The 19,109-nt window shown below is 39.7% G+C and overlaps 1 protein-coding gene across 2 annotated transcripts in view; it reads right to left on the reverse strand.

Annotated features, from left to right (window-relative positions):
- RABGAP1 (RAB GTPase activating protein 1) overlaps window positions 1–19,109 on the reverse strand; it is a 74,251-nt gene that overhangs the window by 51,848 nt on the left and 3,294 nt on the right. Inside the window, exons 2-9 of one of the 2 annotated variants that reach the window (XM_055720293.1) lie at window positions 15,449–15,650; window positions 8,913–9,147; window positions 8,138–8,342; window positions 7,335–7,509; window positions 6,783–6,940; window positions 3,146–3,256; window positions 2,025–2,091; window positions 369–471 (exon numbers count right to left, since the gene is read on the reverse strand). In XM_055720293.1, coding sequence (XP_055576268.1) covers window positions 369–471; window positions 2,025–2,091; window positions 3,146–3,256; window positions 6,783–6,940; window positions 7,335–7,509; window positions 8,138–8,342; window positions 8,913–9,147; window positions 15,449–15,598 — 1,204 coding nt within the window. In that variant the 5' untranslated portion in view covers window positions 15,599–15,650. The remainder of the gene's footprint in view (window positions 1–368; window positions 472–2,024; window positions 2,092–3,145; window positions 3,257–6,782; window positions 6,941–7,334; window positions 7,510–8,137; window positions 8,343–8,912; window positions 9,148–15,448; window positions 15,651–19,109) is intronic. The other variant, XM_055720294.1, reaches the window with a different exon arrangement.

Raw genomic sequence — 19,109 nt, forward strand, 5'->3', positions numbered from 1 at the left:
GATTCAGAAAAATCTGAACTGACCACAGAAACTAAGCAAAGAAATCTGCAGTAGTTATTCAGTACAATTCTTGATGGGATTCTTACGAAGACATAATGGTGTGCAAAGCATCTGCATCCTGTCCTCACACCTACACAGCCTCCTACTAGGATACAGTTACTGCTACAAGGTATTATTGAACACAGGAGTTTTCTTCCAGCCTTCAGTTTTGCTTAGGTATTCACGTTACATCTGGCATCCTACTTTCATACTATGGGAGATTCTCAGAAAGTCTTTTTGCAGGATTCATCTTAAAGACAGAATTGATCCGATGCCCAGTGTGTGAGTCATTTGTCCTGGCTAGGGATAGCATCTGGCACAGTTCATACCTTTTGGCGTTTCTTCATTTACAAACTGGAAGTGTGGAGATTTTTGATTCCAGCTCCCAGTGATCACATATGATTTCCCATCAGAACTTTTACCCATGGACTCCTGGAAACAAGGTAAGTTTATGTATTTTTATTTAAATGAAAGAAATCTCTATATTATGAAGTCTCAGCCCCAAAAAACAGCTACTGCACTGGCAAGAGAAGGGGAAGTGTCTGAAATCCATGTGACATAGTTCTGTAACAGACATCATTTCTGAAGAACAGATTTCCAATGCAATCTTTGGTCTCCTTGCTGATAACACAAAAAGGCCAATTCATAATAATTGTTATATATATGTATATGGTATGAACATGTGTCTAGTGAGACCTGAAGACCAATAGCTCAATTTGGAGGTGCCCATTTGACACAACTTTCAGCTCACAGAGGCGTAGGTAAGATCACAGCCAAGTACTTTGAAGCACAGGACTCCAAGCTACAAAGGCTTTGCTTTTTTGTTGCTGTTTGGGACAAAAAAAAAAAAAACAACAACCAAAAAACAAAAACCAAAAAACCCCCACAAAAAAACCAAACAAAAAAAATCAGGGGGAAAAAGTCCCCACAAACAAGAAAAGAAACACCTTTTCACGCTTCTTTTAAGTTGTTCTGGAAAACCCAAGGCAATCCACTCATTCTGGTCTCACTTCGCATCATTCAGTCTCTGACTGACAGCTGCCTGAGCGGTAAAGCATTTAAACATATAAGGCTTTAATCATGAACTTAGGGATGTAGTTCATTGCCTCTTAATACAAGAAAACAAATTAAATCAGAACACCCTCCTACAAGCTGCTGAACTTGTAAAGTTGGCAGATATTTCACATCAACACACCTTCTACTTCGCTATCATACTTTAATACCCAGACATGCTTTAGTTTACCCTAAGCAGCTATTTTCTAAAATAAATTTTATTCTAAAACATCTTGAGATCCAGCTTTATTCAGCATTAAAAACACATGTTATTCAGGTATTCAGAATCAAGTCAATGTTTTATCTTTAGTGTTCAGCATGTCTGTTTTCCCACCAACCTCATTTTCTGGGCAATTCAAAGCCTGGTATAAAGCACAATTTTCACGTAGCATTGTACCTTTTTGGCTACTCACAACTGTAACGAGCATGTACTTCATAAATATCAGCAAGTTTGTTTTCACAACACACGTGTGGTCAGATGATCTCTATCATCATTTTATAGATGGCAAAGTGAGTCATAAAGTAGAGCTCTCTAACTCTCAGTGTTAAATATGAAGCCACTCGGGCCTCAACTTTTATAGTAGTAAGTACGCTGTAAAACTTTTTATGTTCAAAGTACGGCTCTTCAATATTCAGCACTTCCAAAAGTAAGGTTCCATGTTTCTTTCTTTAGGCCCCAAACCAAAACCAGCCATAACTGACTGCAAAACCAGGCAACTCCCCTGACCAAGCATCAGGACATACTCTTAATTCCGTAGCAGAGGCAGGGGTTCAACCCAGCTGCCCAAAGCCTCACCCTCCACAGCATAAGCTACAGCATCAATCCCCATCAACAAGTGTGCTTAAGCGTCTAAATCTTTTTTGTCTATCCTAAGATCGTGCACAATCATAATAAAAATTATTACTGAATATTGTTAATGAAAGATCCTTACCAAATCCAAAAGGTGCATGTCACCGCTCCGAACATCTTTCCCACGGCTAAGGAGAAGGCCGAAACATCTGCAAACCCAGACAAAAAAATTAAATTGCAAAAGTTAGACTTACTCGTAAACAAACTATTAACATTCCTCATCTAAATATTCGCTGTCATACATCACAACCAGCCCATGAATCCAGTAACACATGTCAACAAACCTTGACTTTTGAAAGCAGCATCAAGCAAAACAATGTCAAGCCAGTATTACAAACATTGAGTAAGGTTTCATAAGCTTATTTACAGTATGATTTTACCCTGCCTACAACAGCCTGGAAAGTTGTTCCATTATCTTTGTTTGCAAGAAACCAACACTGCTAACAAGGGCTCCCTACCCCACAGGACACCTTGGCCTGCATTCTTCTTCCCTTTTGGTTTTTTTTGGTAGACATATTTGCATAGATTTACCCTTTGATACAGACAAGAATTAGATGAAGCACAAAGACCTGTCTTTTTGAGTTCATTTTGCAAAAACTTGCGGCCCACAGTGATGTATTGCACCCCAGCCCCCAGTGTACCACACTGTCCTGCACTACGTTTCTGACAGCAAAGGCTAGGAGAAGCGGCACCTTTTCTCTATAGTACGAGCAGCACTGAACTCTGTCAGTAGTCAAAAACTGCTGTTTATTTTTAAGCAGTGAAAGACTTGAAGTCTGGGCTCTCCCCTTCCCTACACAGATGCTTCATGTTCCAGAATTCCAGACTGTGGCAGGTGCAAAGTGCACTTAATTGTCAGATGCCACAAGGAAAGCCTCAGCATTTAAGACAAACTGGCCACTGCAAATAAAAGCATGTATGTTTTTTAAGAAAGGTTTTGAAATGGATATTTAGAGGGGATGTGACCTCTGATTCTGCAACCAGATATGTGGAAGATTTGCCTGTGCCTGCATTGTGTCCCCTGCCACACATGTGCTGAACAAACCAATCTGATCTTCTGCGCAATCCCACTCAAGAGAGATGGGCGGCGTTAAATTATACAAATGGAGTGTGCATAAAACAATTACTAATCTGCTGCCTCAGAGGAAAGAACGCAAAACATCAAACAGATAAAGCATTAAAAATAATAATCAGCGAACATACCTCTCAATAGCAAGTTCTTTATTAGTTGTCTGTTGGACATAAATCACTATCTTCTTATCAATTCCTTGGCGGAGTTTAAAGCATTGCCTGTCCTTGTCTTTGGGAACTGCACTGTTATTTATCAGGAAAGGAAAAAAAAACTCAGATCGTCATTTATCTGTATTCCTTGCATGCATCAAAACCAGCATCAGACACTTGGGTGAAGCCAGCTGCTTACACAAAAGCACTCAAGACCTTCCTTCCTTGCACAATGAAACCAGCAATATGAAAGAAAGTGCAACATAATTAGGTGAAAACCAAGGACAGTTTTCAAAACATACACTGTGACTTTCTATTGCGTGGCATAGTGTTGTGAGACTTCCAGCAGCACTTCAAGAAAGTTTCTAAATACTGAATCCCCATGTAACCTGCCAGTATTATCTGTAAGCAATTACTTATAAGAAACTCCATACTGCTTGCTTTCACAAGGGACGCGTCTGCCATGGTACATGATAAACCACCAAGCCAAAAGAGTGCACCAGCCTTTAGACTACTTCCCTTATTTTTTCTCTACAGAGCCCCTTCTCCTAAATGCTGCAAAGAGACCCCTGAATGCCAATATGCACCCTAAAGTTTTAGCACCAGCATTGCCTGCTGAGCAGCATAATTGCACTAAACACTGGACAAACTCAGCCTGTTGGGTTTTGACTTTCTAAGTCAACCACATGTTCACTTTTCCCATGGATATATAAATAATCCTTATTTTATTTCAGACTTTCAAACTACGCATTGTCACTCGCAGGAGCTGAAAGCGGACTGTGGAGCACTGCCCATAGTTTAACACCTCCAACGCCATCTGGGTTTGTATTCTGGCAGCAGGTGCTTACCCCAGCCAGGGAATGGCAGTCTGCCTTTAACTGGCCGCAGGAGTTTTGTCTGCGTGGCCAGGACATGGATTTCCACATTTACAGCCAGTACGTGCGGTCAGAGCTCATTTTCCTGGCGTGGCAGAAGTGCACTAGTAGTGACCCAGGGTGATGAGCGAAGGCAGATGAGCCGAGACAGGTTCTGGTACATTAAGAATTGAGATCAGAGACTGAGTATGTGGAAAGCGTTCTCCCAACTTCCAGGTCTGCACACCAAGGGGCAGTGTCAAACTGGTTCAAGCTTGCTATTTGAACCAAACCCTGTGCTGCACACCCAGCGTGGGTACGATTCTGCTTAGCTGGAGGCAAACATCCGCGTTTCTTCACCTTGTACAGGGTAGGTACATAGTTTTTAAACAAATGCCCTGTTCCAGCCCTAATGCAACTGTGGTTTTGTGGCTGAAAAGGTCTTTAGATACATCCCCACAGCAAAGGCTGTGGTTCAGCCTACCCAGGCTGGTTAGAACTGAAACAGCTCTTCCTTCTGGAAACCATGTAAGCATCAGATCCCAGGCTGGCTTACGCAGGCTGCACCACTGTGGCCATGCTGACATTGGTACCGAGCCAGCAAGACTGAACTTCAGCAGGCGCATCCCTGTGCGCCACAGCCACGCTCCCACCCACCACGGACCCCAGCAGCTGCTGCTGCACCCAAGCCCCAGATCCATCAGCACCTTTCAGCCTCAGAGCCTCAGCCAAATCGTTTTTCACTTTCAACACTTGAGCAGTCCTCTGGAGTGCTGAATAAATACTGGATTGTTAAATGGGATTTATTTATTTAATAAATAAAACTTGAGCTGAATGTAAATCCAAGAAGAGAAACATCTCTGAAGCTGTGGCTAGGAGCCAATGCGCTCAACAAGTCAGAGCATTTGGCAGACACGCTGTACTGAAATAAAGGCACTTCAGCAATTACAGAACACTATAAATGGTTACATAATACATCTAAGGGCGCTATGTATAGGCTAAGCAGACAAAATCTTTTTAGCATAAACTAAAAAAGGTCTTTTTAGAAACAAGGTTATCCAGCATCAGACTTAACATGAAAACATTAGCTGATACAATGTGAAAATCTGCTCTAATACTCTCAACTTACACCACCACTTGCTAGTAACACCTGGCTCAGGAAAAAAAAATGGAGGAAAAATTAAATTAAATTTTGAGAACTTGGTCAGAAAACAGAACCCATTAGAAACAGAGGCAAGCTTTGTTCATAAAGCTTTTTTGATACTGATGAAGAAACACTGCTTTACAGATCAGAACAGCTGAGTATTTTAATGAAACAATCATAGCAAACCCAAGGAGAGCTAGTATTGATGATCTTTGATAATAAATTGGAATTCTGCCTTCTTTTCTGCTCTTAATAACTAATCCAGAGATCAATTCTAAGACATCACAGGGAAATGGGTACAGATGAAGGATTTATCCTTCATATTCTTAAAATGTATGATGTAACTAGAAGTTGCAATCACAAGGAGGAATACAGCAAGCTGGGTTTCTACTAGGATAAAAACAACAGCACATCTACATAAGGAATGCCATTCAAGAAATTTGCCTTTCCTGGGCAGCACTGGAAGATTTCAGCTTGAACTACGCAACTGCAATAATACCAAGGCACCATCATGTAAAGAGGAAAAAGTCCATCAGGGATGTTTGTTCTGTTACACTTTGCTCTCAAACTTCCCTAGAGAATTCTCTTTGTTCAACATATTTAAGAAAGGCTGAATTGAATTTATCCCATTCACGGAGCAAAAGCAAACCTAATGACCAAAACTAAAATGCAAAGTGATCTTTACATTCCAATATATTAGAACCTTCTGCCTCTACACAAATATCTTTCCTATGACTGTAAGTAAACAACTATTTAAGAAAAGGGTTTAATTAATATTATTTAGTATTATTATTGAATTTTTATATTTTGAATTTTAATATTGAATTATTATAAGAGAGTGTCTCTAATTCAATTATCACAAATTCATGACTGTATAGTTGTTTTCTGACATCGGGTTGCATACAGACCCAGATGTCTGGAGACAAAAACCACATTATGGACAACTACACCTTTATTTAGTTCTGGAAGAGCAATGTGGGAAGACGTTTGAGATTTCAATCATCAAGCTCTCAGCTGATGAAGCAGTAATAGCCCTGCACTAGATATTAAAAGTAAACGTGACTTGTGATGAACAGATTTGACTGAATGTTTCTCTGAAAAGTAACTTAAGTTTTTAGGATCAGAAAAATTATCTAAAAATTTGAATTTTTCAGAGTTTCTAGTTTTCTACACCTTCTTTCATGAGACATTATTAAAAACATGTATGCTTACGCCTCCTGCAGTATTCACACAGTATTCACCTTTGAAAATCTGGCCGAAAACAGGCACAACGCTGGATCTGAGAGCACAGTCACAATGATGCATTTTCAGCTTCAGCAGCAATTTAGCTGAACACAACTTAAAAAGCATTGCAGAGAAAAGGGTTTAAAGACAAAAGAAAAATACCAAATGGAAAAAGCACTCTGCAGGTAGCACCAGGTTCAGTTCAACAACCAAGATGAAATAGTCCACACGGTCACCACTGTTTTACTTCCCAAAAATGTTTTGTCTGGGATTCCTCTAAACTAGAATAAGAAACTTTAAAAAAGGGGATTTAGGGACCACCGCAGGCTCACACTCTCTATTCACTCACTCTCCAACAGAATCAGACACTGTATGCACAGGAATGAAGAAGCTATACCTGAAATAGCCTTTCCCATCATCTTCTTTGATTTCCAGTGACACAGAGAAGGTGAAAATATCACTGTCTGGAGTCTGTGGGGTGGCAATGGCCGAAAGCGGGGTTTGTTTGGCAGAACGACGGAAGGCAGTGGCAAAGCTGTACAGTATTCGGCTCACCTACATTTAGACAGCACCAAAGAAAGATCAGAAAACTACAGACATACAGAATGCAGCAGCTGAAACCGACCTGAATTTTCACTGAAAAATAGAATGAGAAGTAATTATATGAAAATAATTCATTTTCAGCATCTAATTAACTGCTTTTCTACACTTCTTAGAAGGATAAACTATTAAATGTGTGTTCTTATTTCATATCATATATGATTATAATAATAATTATAATCATAATAATATGATTATATTCATATCATATAGGTTTCTATAATTAACTTGGGGTAGAAACAAGTCCAAAGTGATGAACTACATTACTTCTGAAGTGCCTGAAATACTTCATTTCAGTAATAACATTTACATATACATAAGTATCCTCTGACAAAAAGATTCAACTTACAGCCTCTTGGATTTCACATCGGAAGACATGAATCCTGAAGAGTTCTGCATTGTAGTGGCTTTCAGTGAAAGCAAAGCAATCACTTTCAGGGGTTCCATCATGCCCTCGTACACAGAAAAGGATTTTATAGATTGGGTAGTTTGCTATTTCTGTGTTTGTCTGAGGATCTAAAAGTCTGTTAAAAGAGAGAGGGAAAAAAACAAAGCTTGCACCTTTATAAGAATTATTTCAGCCAGATATTAACTTGCAAGCTTTAATAATTCAAGCACTACTGGAGAAAGTACATCACAAAGAAACTAGCTCCTGTCATTTACTGCACAGCTTGACCAGAATAATTATATTTAAATTGAACAGCATAAAAAAGTACAATACAACAGTCATTTCCACAAATAATTTCCCCAAAGTTTTAAGGCCACAGGGTTCCAAAAGCTACACTAATATGCAGCAGTGGATAGCCTCCTCCCTGTTAAGCCTTGTCTATCAGCCATTTTCCAGCTCTACAAACTAAGTATTTCCAAGGCTATTTCCAAAGTGTTCATCAATAAGCACTCCCACTACAGCTTTGGAGACACCTTGGATCATCATAATATTTCATACTGATCCTTGGGACAAAAAATGTCTTTGGTAAACAAACTCAAAGCATCGCTTTTTTCAGATCTCTTTACAACCTGCTTTTTCCTCTAAATGAAATTCGAAGTTGCTCATGTCTCCTTCCAGGTAAACGGGTAGCTTGTTTCCTTTGCTAAAATTAAGTAAGATTAAAATGCACACAGTCACAGAGTACACCTGAGGGAGCTCCATACCTCACCGTTCCTTCAGAGACATTAGGCACTGACAGAGTCACATCTAAAGAAATCTGGCACTGGCTTCGTAAGATGGACATCATCCTGAGGGCTTCCACTTCACTGCGCGGAGCATTCACAGAGGCACAGCCTAAGTAGGTGAGCTTACTAAACACCACGCTGTCCTCATCTGTCATAGGTGTAAAAGGGCTTAAATCCTCACAGTCTAGGGTGAGACACAAAGTTGAAGGTAAGAAGCAAGACAAGGCATACATAAGGAAATTATCAGATTGAGTCATAACTAGCTAAACGACAAAAGCAACCAAGAAACACATCACAGCAAGTCAGGTCAGGCCAATACACTGCAGGGAAACCCTGCCTGAGAGCCAGTTACTGGTGGCAGAGCACAACGCAGCTATCCCAACTCTACAACCAGTTCACTCAGAGGCCTTCTTTTACGTATCAGTGCACCAGTTTTCATTACAGCAGTAAGATTGCACAGACGAGCTAAACAGACCAGTATTTTACACAGCCAGGCAAGTAACCATGACATTTCTGCACACACCTCAAGGCTAGTACAAGTGTTTTCAGGAGAGGACAGCTCAGCATATGTTAGCTCTTGTATCACATAACGTGACATTTACCACACTAGGTGATTATAACGGGAAAAACGGGGAAAGGCTGGTGGACACACCCATACCTACATTCTCCTTCCTTTCCCCACAGAAAGCTAGCTCATTCTTGATACCACCAGGCATTTCCCCCCCCCCCCCCCCCCCTTTTTTTTTTTCCTAACCTCCCTGGGATGGTTTCACTGGCAAACTCATTTCTGGTTTCTGGAGTCCTGCCACCAACACGGGGTTAATGGTAGAGGATGCTGAAGCTTCAAGGACAACAGGTTCTTCCCCATCTCCATCAGTTCTAACTTCTTCTCCATGGTCCCGGTCACTTGACTGATCTTCCATGGGTGGGTCCATCAGCACGTCTTCAAGCTCCCTCTGCAGCTGCTGTTCGCTTCCATTCCCCACAATCTAAGAGCCACAAACAGAGTTGGGACACAAAAAAAGACTGTTCAAATGAAAAAAAACAAACAAACACCAAACCAGAAAAACAACCCCCTCAGGCACAGGGTCATTCATACGGCTTTTTCTGCCAACCAAAGCAGCAGTTAACAAATTTAACGTAGTTGCAACTGTAAACACAAACTGTAACATGCTTTAACAAATCAACAAGCTCAAAGCAGGAATTTTCTAGCACTGGGAAAAGTGAGATTACTTTCAAAGTAGTCTTTAATCACCAACTACAAAGACTAGCTTATGACGGAAGAAACTTAGAGCTGGCCACAGCCCAATGGTCCATAACAATTCTCAGAACAGTACCAGAAAGGGCCAAACATAATTAAATATGCTATGTGGTCCATGGGCAAGATAGCAAGGTTTCACAGGACGAGAAGAATCTGGAACAGGATCCTGCCATCACGCTGAGGAGAAGAGGTAGTGTTTTAATTCCTAACACTCATCTACAGCCTGACTTGGCTCACTGAAGTCAATGTGAAAGCATGAAGCAACCTAAATGGTGCAAAATTACGTCCTAAGCTAAAAAGAGCACGAAGACATTAATTTCAGGAAACTCTTAGGTACTGTATCTGAGGAAACCCTTTGTCTATTCTTCTGCAATTATTTGGGAAGTGACTGATGCTTTACGTAGTTTAGAAATCACACATGGAAATGAGTTTACAGAAGTGTTTTACCAGATGGAAGTCAGAGAAAGGTACTTTGTTCCAACACTTGAGCTGCTGCTGGTTATTATTGTTGGCACCAAACCTCAACCCTATGAGCAGATATGCATTTCTATATCCTTATGCATCTGTAAGCTTACCGACTTAAGACGCTACACGCAAGCTAATAAAATCCAAATTGTGCAACTAGCCCGAGTTCTTAAAAAGAATGTCAATGAAATCTTACTAAAGAAAACTTTCTTTTTAAAAAAAAATCTGTAAAATAGGATGGTAAAGAAAGAAAGTAGTTAAAAACAGGAGGAAGAACACAGAGCAGACTGAAACCTGCCCGTAACACAATCTCAGTATTAAAGCAAATTCCATCTGCCTCAAAACTAGCATCTCACGGTAGAAAATTAAATTAACTCGAAAGTACCTAAAGGAACCACCCAGGTTCTCACATTTTAACTGTAAATATATCAACCTGAAGTCCAGCTAAGATAGCTGAAGTAACACTGGAACAGATAATAGAACGCCTTCATGTAGGCAGATTAGCCTTACAAATAATTAAATGTACCGAGTAAAACATCAGATGTCACTTAAATATGTGTATGTGCATTTCCACCAGGCATATCTCAGGAATAATTACAGTGAGATTAGAGGTTTCTCAGCCAAGTCAGAATTCTGACATATGGTTACATCCTTCACATCCCCAAAGACAGACAAACTTCTCAGTTTAGAGGGGAAAACAAAGAAACATGAAGCTTACTTACTGTCTTCTCTTTCACACTCAGACTCACAACCTCCAAATAATTATCCGTATCTGCAGCCTCTATCTGCATTGCACTAAAGGTGCAAACTGCATATTAGTTTTCTGGTGAAAAATAACTAATGCACAAGAATATTAACAAAGAACAGAAACTTCTGACCTGGAATTACTCTCGAATAGAGCAAAATACAATTACTTTAAGAGAAGAGAAGTTCCAGATCCCTATTCTTCAGAAGAAAGTAGGCATAACATGAAATTCACAGGTCATGAAAAAAAAACCAGCAAGCACACAAGATCCTAGAGGCAGAAGAGACATTAAAAAAGTAATAACCTAGCAACTGGTTTACTACAGAATCTAAACAGCAGCAACAAAAACCTGTGAGATGTTTATGCTCTTGAAACTCATGCTCAAAGTAATTTTTTAGTATGGATTAAAATACATCCACGTACCATCTGGGATCATCTGCCAGGAGCAGGACAGAGTAATTGCCTTACTCAGCTGTACATCCATAGAAGCATCAATAACTAGTTATAGGATTCCACAGATTTGCATTTTCCTCCCAATAATTTCAGTATTCATTTGCACAATTCATCATGGAAGCAATGGAAAATCTTGTACAAGCATGTGGTCAAAGGCATAATCCTTTTAACTATCAAGTTGATTACTCAGGTCCTTGCAGGCATTTGTCAGAAAGGTGATGATGATGATGGAAGATGCACCATACTACTTTACTGCACACAGTTTACATGTCTTGCAACAAAATGTAATGAATCAACTATGATGTCCTGCCAGCGCTGTTAAAGCCTATCTATAAAAACCCTAAAGCAACTTCTAGTTTACAGGTCGCGTTTTCTATGACACTTGAAGTTAAAATTCGTTCTGGCAAAAATGCATCTCATATGTTTTTCCGCACCGTGATTAAACAGATGTCAGTCTGGGTTTGGGAAAGAAAGGGGAGGAATTTATATCCAGTGAGAATTAAATGTTGTAATGGTATGAACATAAAATGCACATGAAAAATGTTCTATTCCATTAAGATTACAAGCCAAAAAAGTCTGAACGGTGATCCACTGTATTTGGTAAACTAAACTGTATCAATTACTTTATCTAGATACTGCCCTATAAAACATGACCTTGAAAATAGAAGCTCCCAAAAACAGTAGTGACAGGTAAAATACGAGTCCAAGTTTTTACGGTGTGACAGGAGATAAATACTTGTTAAAAAAAATCAGTCTCAAATATTCTAAAACCTTCTCATCAAAATCTTAATTTAAGAAGTTAATTTAAAAGGATCCCTCCAAGAAAGCCTTCCTTCTCAGCCCAGGCTACCCTCAGAAAGAGTTCTGAGAGCCACAGTAAATGCACGTTTGGGCTGGAGGAGCTCTGCTGTTCTCACAGTCAAGTGCAACAAAGCAGCTGCCCAAGAAACGAGGCCTAAAACACAAACCAAGACTGACTTTCCATCAACCAAAGTCCCTTATGCAACCATATAAATTCACCACATCATGGGAACAGCGTACATTAAGACGTAAACATGCTCAGAACTTTATTGCAACCCAAAAACCCGTAACAGGCAGCAGAACAGAGTGCAGAACTCAGGGCAGAAGGGAGGACACAAGGTGTCCCCAGGCAACACATCACATAGGTTTGCTTGAGATAGAGGAGAGAAACCATTTACCCTAATCATTGTTTTCTCCATTTCTCATAAAACTGAAAAATAATTTTACTGAACCTTTAAATAAGATGTAGCAAACTTCCATTACAGCTACATGGGGGATTTACTAGCAGTGTAGTTTATTCCGTTCTCCTGATGCACGTGCTGCTGGCCTCGGCTGCGAGAGGTCTCACTGCACCGTGCTGCTCAGCAACTCCAACAGCGTGCTCCAGGAGCCAGGCTTTCGAAAACCCAGCTCAGTCCCACTGGCGGGGGTGAAAGCAGACAGGGACACAATACCAGAAAGCAGAGACAGCTAGCAAATTGTATTTCTGGAAAACAACCACTGACAACTCCTCTTCAAACTGAACCAAGTACTTCAGCACAGACAAAAAGCAAAAAACACACTTATTAATTATGACCAACTGAAAAAACCCACAGTTCCTGATTCTATTAAAAGAAATATTTCTCTGGACTTTAGAAAGGACAAAAATAAAAACATGCATTAATTCAGTTCACAGCACTATTACTTCAAACCATACCATACCAACAAATTTGAAGTGAGAGCCTTAGGTTTGATATACAAATTTCACAGCCTATGGCATTCAGCAAACACAAGCCTAAACTTGTAGCACCATCCTCAGACTGCGCTTAGCAAATGAAAGATCCTCAAACTGCTTTTCTAAACAAATAAAACACCAGAAGAGGACACCTGCTCAAATAGTTTGCTTTTCTTAGTGGGTACATCAAAGCAAATGGGTTTTGACATATACAAACAAACTGACTTCCCTGTAAGTACCAAAGCAATTGCTTCTGGAAAAAACTCATCTCATTTGTTCCTATGAAATATACAACTTCAGTTCTCATGTTGTACTGTTAATATTAATTTTCCATATACTATTTAAACAGCTTTAGATATCACAGTGACAGTACTTTTAACATACCTCTGACAACCTTCACAACTCCACTTACCCACACACACAACAAACAGTTTAATAGGGTACAACTGACTACTGAATCACTATTTGCAAGCTTAAAAAAAAAAAAAAAAAAAGACACCAAGAACAAAGCCATGTTCTATGGCAGTATGTCTCTCTTCTTGTAGAACAATACCAAAAGACAATGCCTGTCCCTAAGAACAGCTAAAAAGTCTTCCTGTTTCCTCTGTTACAAGTTTTCACCTCCTTAAGCAGAAGGAGGGAGGTTAACAGGAAGATCCCTGTGTGGGAGAACTCAGCCTGCGTACCCAAGGTTGTACACTTCCATCCATTGCTCCGACTGCAGCCAACAGCCCAAGAGCACATACTCAAACCACACATACTCTCAAATGCCACGATACTGAAAGGCTCAAGGGGAATCACTTTGTTCAAGGACTGTGCTCAGTCTTGGCACCAAATTCATAAAGCACCTGATCTTTTAAGACCTGCAAAGCTCTGTGACATTCAGTGCCAAATCAGGGAACAGCATAACTTTATATTACAATCATTGATGATCAGGAGGCAGCAACGTTAACATTCTTCTTTCTTTATCAAGAGAAAGAGCATACCTGTAGCCAGCATTTTATAAACCACTTTGGAAGCAAACACATGAGCAAAATTTAAGAAATAAGCTTCAGGAGTCAGTTTGAAATTGATTAAGGATATTCTTCTCTGAAATATTTACAAGCTTTATGAAGATGACTTTATATACAAGTCTCTTCAATTTCTTTGGTTGTACTAAACAAGATATAGCATGTCCTAGAAACACTGCAGGACAGCCACAAGGCAATCGTTAGACCAGCAATACAAATAGCTCCCCCGTGGAGCAAGAAGTGTTGCAGACTACAGCATTCCATGTTTCCAAATTTTCCTTGGGAATAACAGGATGGAATGGAAAATCTGGTTGACTGTGTCTGTTCTCCTGGGGTCTCAAACGATGCATCACAACTTTGGGAGCTACACGTAAGCATTCCCAAGGTAAGCACCACCATGGAGACTATTCTGAATTCTTAAGTATTTATAGCTGCTGGTATTTGCAGCATCTAGAAAGCCAAGCATGAGGTTACAGTCTTTTTTCACAGATCACCTGTGATTGTTCAAGAAAATTTCAAATTTTTTTAGACTATCCTGTAATGTAAAAGTGGCGATCTTCTGCATTAGCAATAAAACATAAGGGAACATTTTTGCCAGATTAAATGAAAGTAAGATCTTGAGACTCTTAACTAATAGAATTAGCTTGAAGTCCTATGTAAAAGAAAATAGCCACTGAAATGGCATGTATTGTCCAGGACTCAAAGGAATGCAAGAAAAACAAAGCAGCTGGGAGGTAAAAGCAAGATGAGCAAAAGCATCAAGAAACGTTCAATAAAGTCTCTGTTACAATTGCTGTTAAGGAAAAGAGGAACACTCAGTCCAACACGCAGAACACGCAATTTCTTATCACCTTTAAAGACACTATTTTTAAGACATAGATGTGATTGTCAATATCAGACTCTTGCAATGGTGGAATATCTTTCCATCTCCCACAAAGACCACACTAATTTGACTCACTCTAGGAAAGATCCAGTTTTCCACGCATTAAAATGATGGAATTTGGAGTGTTCACCTTACTTGCGTTGCTTTGCTTAAATTGGGATGAAAGATTTTCTTTAAGTAAAGGGGAATAAAAAAAAAAAAGAGTGACAAAGGTCTCTTTTCAGAACAGCACTTTTTAAAAGTGAGAAGATGTCAATGCCCCTCCAATTCACACAAGCCTACCATGTAGGCTTGTGTTCTCAGATTCATGCCAAGTTGTTAGTTATAACTCCACTTCTACATTTCTTAAAGAGAACATTTCACATTGGGGAAAACTTTAATATATGTTTGAATTAACAGATATGGTCAAATCAAGTGTATGACAGCATTGCTTATCTGAAAGCTGTGACAAAATCATGGTTCCAAGTTCTTGACAATCAGTCTGTTTCATCCTAAGCACTTCATGACCGATTCTGCCAAGTGGGAAAAACCCCACAGGTAGTGATGGAGAGAGATTTTACTCAAAACCTAATTACCACCTCTGACATCAGCAACAGTAACGCAAAAATTACTGGCAAAATCAATTCTTGAATAAGTTCTCCCTTCCGTCAAGTTTTCCACAATAAAGAAGTCCCTCTTTAAGCTCTCTATGGTTAGTTTTAGAAGGATAGGGAAGAAACTCAGGTTATTGATTCTTACCTTCAGTCCTGTTTTTTCATCATCACTACCATTATTTGTAGATGGTGTTTCATCCCCTTGCCTGGAAACCAAGACAAAATCTTCACTGTTAAGAGTGGATACCGAGTCTGAAGAGACACTGATTTTTCCAACAGAAGCCTTGTCATCCATGACTTAAAAAGGAAGTTCGATTCATGAATGAGATTAAATATGTTATAAACTCCTGAAAAACAAAAATCATAAAAATACTTATATAAAACTTCATCCTAAAACGCTCTTTTCAGAAACCTGCCAACTAGTTATAAGAAGTAACACATCTGACAGCATAACCGAGTGGCAGCTCTTCTGTCAGTGTACGCTCACAGTCCTGCTCTGATTTTGCTCAGAAGCATGCCACTATCAGAGCACTGGTTTCCATAGCCCACAAAAGGGAAGTTAATAGACCTTTTTGCAGTATTTCATTATGATGTCAGGCACCACTTTCTACACACAGCACCAAACAGGCCCCTGGAACACACACTACACCTGCTGACAAAGGACTCGTGTTAAGGCCAGAGCTATAGAGTCCATTACTTTCCTCAGATAATCTGCCTTCACCTATGGTCATGCAAGAATGACTTTTGTAGCTATCAGATCTCACTGTATGCTGCGGTCTCGTTCTTTTGCCCCAAAACAAGAATTAGATGTGGAAGGATGCTCTAAAACCTTGGGACATACAGAATTTTATGAATCCATGCTGAATCTTCTGTACTGTAAAGAACAATAAAAGAAAAGATTTCCAAGAAGCAGGAAGAACAGCGTAGGCTGGATCAGTACTGAGAATCTGAGCCAACAGAGGATTTTAAAAAGCTGGAACTGGCACTGAGAGGCATGTGAAGAAAGGAACAAAAGGTGAAGTTCATCTGTACACCTTGAACTCTACAGCACAGATTCTCAGAATCCATGGCTCAAAACAGACTGCTGTGATAAAAATGGGTGACAAAAATTCCCAGAAACCCAAATATACCCTTATCACAATGGCTCGAGTCTTTACATACTCCCAAGCACGACCAAACCCAAGTGCTTTTTCAGCCTGAGGTTCCGCCCTGCGTTTGGTGGAGCCCTGTCCCAACCTGGCTTCCAGCAGAGCACCAAACAGCGGAGAATCATCGCATTCGTCCCTCAACCAAGAACAATGCACCAAAAATAGCAAAGCCTGCTTTTATTTCTATCAATACCCTTCCCTCCACAGCCACTAATATGAAATGAAACCTGCCAGGAGGATAACAATTATTTTTTTTTCCCCTCTGGGTTATTTTTAACCTGATTACTTTACCAATTGAGTCACTCTGTGGTCCTGAAATGTGTTTCAGTGGACAACTGAAGCAATGCATAAGAGGAAGCACAGATGTGGGTTGTTCATGAGTAACAATATACCTATGATTATTGGGTTTCATTTTCAAAGGCATTTAAGTTATTTAGATAACCTTTCAAAAAACATTTTAAGATCCACTGACTTGAAATGAGAATTACTGGCTGAGAAATGTAGGTATTTTGAAAAGTTTTACTCACTGTGTGTGTCTAGCTAGTATTACTTGCATGTACCTTAAAGACAGGTCAGAGTTCTCATTTCTAAAGATGCTTTTTTTTTTAAAAGAATTCATATTAAAACATTTCTAATTCCCTATTGCACCATCTATATATAATACACAGATCACCTGAAAATTACTAAATCAAATATTCTGAAACAGATTAAAAACAAGCTTCAAACACCTAAGATGCCTTTAGCTTTACTGTTTCCATTCAAACAGTGCAAACTTATATGCCACACAAAGACGGCATGAATAGAAGAGCGGACTTTGATCGCAAGCAGCTGTAAAGATCATCTAGGCAAGGATCAGTTTAGTAATTTATTTTGGTATAGTACATCCATCTCCAAGTGTTAATTTCAGCTGTATCCAAAGTCTTTCAATCTGACACCTTTCATCAACATTAACTTCAATTAAAGAAAAAGCATGCCATGCTTTTCCATACTCCTCCTTCTAGCAGCACGGTGTAAACAGACACCACGCTTGATCCTGCGGCACAGCTGGCTTAGCCTAACCCCGACGGTGGTTTCACAATACAGCATTGCAACAACAAAAGCTCTCAATTAGTCCAACTTTGCCAACATTGAGCAAAACTCTTACTGAAATTACACAAGATAAGAGAGCACAGGAAAGGGGACAATGTTAGTAGACTACTCTAAGGAGCTCTTATTTATTAGTGATGTACCAGCAAGCAAGGCTCAATGGCCCAGCCGTGCTGGAATCAGTCACAGAGGTTCGCTGGATTAAGGCTCCAACAGTTGAGGTACAAAAGCAAGGTCTTAAAACACTAAAAATGCTGAAATATTGCCTGAAGTTAATGAAAATTTCCACATCCCCATACTTTGCTTTGCATGCATTTTATTTCCTCTGTTGCTTGTTATCAGTTTGTTCCATGCAGATTACTGCACGGATCATTTTACCTGAATCAGAAAATTCACAATGGCAGAATCAACAACAGGAAGCCCATGAGCTCGTTAAAATGTGGGCCAGCCTAGAAGGGCACACATCAAAGCCCAGCAGAGCAATTAAGTGTGGCAGGCTTATTACTCCTCTGGAATCAAAAAGCAAGAACAAAGAGCAACAGTAACAGTGCTCTGCAGTAATACCTGTAACTTGCCTAAGATGTGAAGTTTTTCCTGTTGCCCCAGTTTAGAGAAGTAGGGGAAAAGACCCCAGATCTCAAGTTTTAATGTTTCTCAGAAGAAGCCAATGTCTCATCCCTTACATGGGAAGAGACTTTGGTTTCCACATAAATAAAATATGATCTTTTGAATTCAGCATAGTTTAGTTCCTGACATAAAACTGCACCACAATAACGTAGTATTTGCCGGAAGACACCTTTACACCTCTACGGGAGATGGAGCATCTAGGTAAAATGCACACCAAGAGGCACATTTTTACCAACTTAGTTACGTGGGTGAGCACAGAAATAAGTGGGTATCCCTAGCCTCTCCTCACAAAAGAGATCATGAGAAAAAGCTGCAAAATGAGAAAGTCAACACAGCTGGCTCTTGGGTCACTGCTTTCAGTTTTATTTAAAAATCTAATTCTCAGTGCAAATCACCCTCACTGCTGCTGCTATACAGTGCTGCAATAATCAAACTATCTGGTAAAGGACTGTTCTCATTTACCTTTAAAGCAACCAAACAGCAGCAACCTACCTTACTCTATTCAAGATAACATGCAAAGGAACAGCAAAGACACCATCCATCATGCTAAAATCTCAAACTGGAAAACAAACCTATCAAAGTTCAAGATTAGTTACACAGATTTATAAAATATTTATCCTTTACTTTCCTATCCTCTCCGAAGTATTTGGCACCTGACCTGCAACTTGTGATCAAATTTTTCCTTTTAAGTACTGCCAGAATGAATTTAAAAGAGCTTAAAACAAACAGTATATAAGGAAAACCCAGAACCCCTTCCATTTTGCATTACTGTAAGAGACTGACGCTCGAATGCCACCTTGAGACGTGCAACAAGTGAAGCAAGGCACTCATAACTGCGGCTGGTCTCGCTCCATTTCCAAGGAGCACCTGTTTTCTGGTGTTCGGAACATCCACAGCCACACTAAAAGCCAGAGGGTAAGCAGAAAAAACCCAGTGTTTCAAGCA

This window comes from Falco cherrug, chromosome 9, assembly GCF_023634085.1.
Source record: "Falco cherrug isolate bFalChe1 chromosome 9, bFalChe1.pri, whole genome shotgun sequence".
Lineage (NCBI taxonomy): Eukaryota > Metazoa > Chordata > Aves > Falconiformes > Falconidae > Falco > Falco cherrug.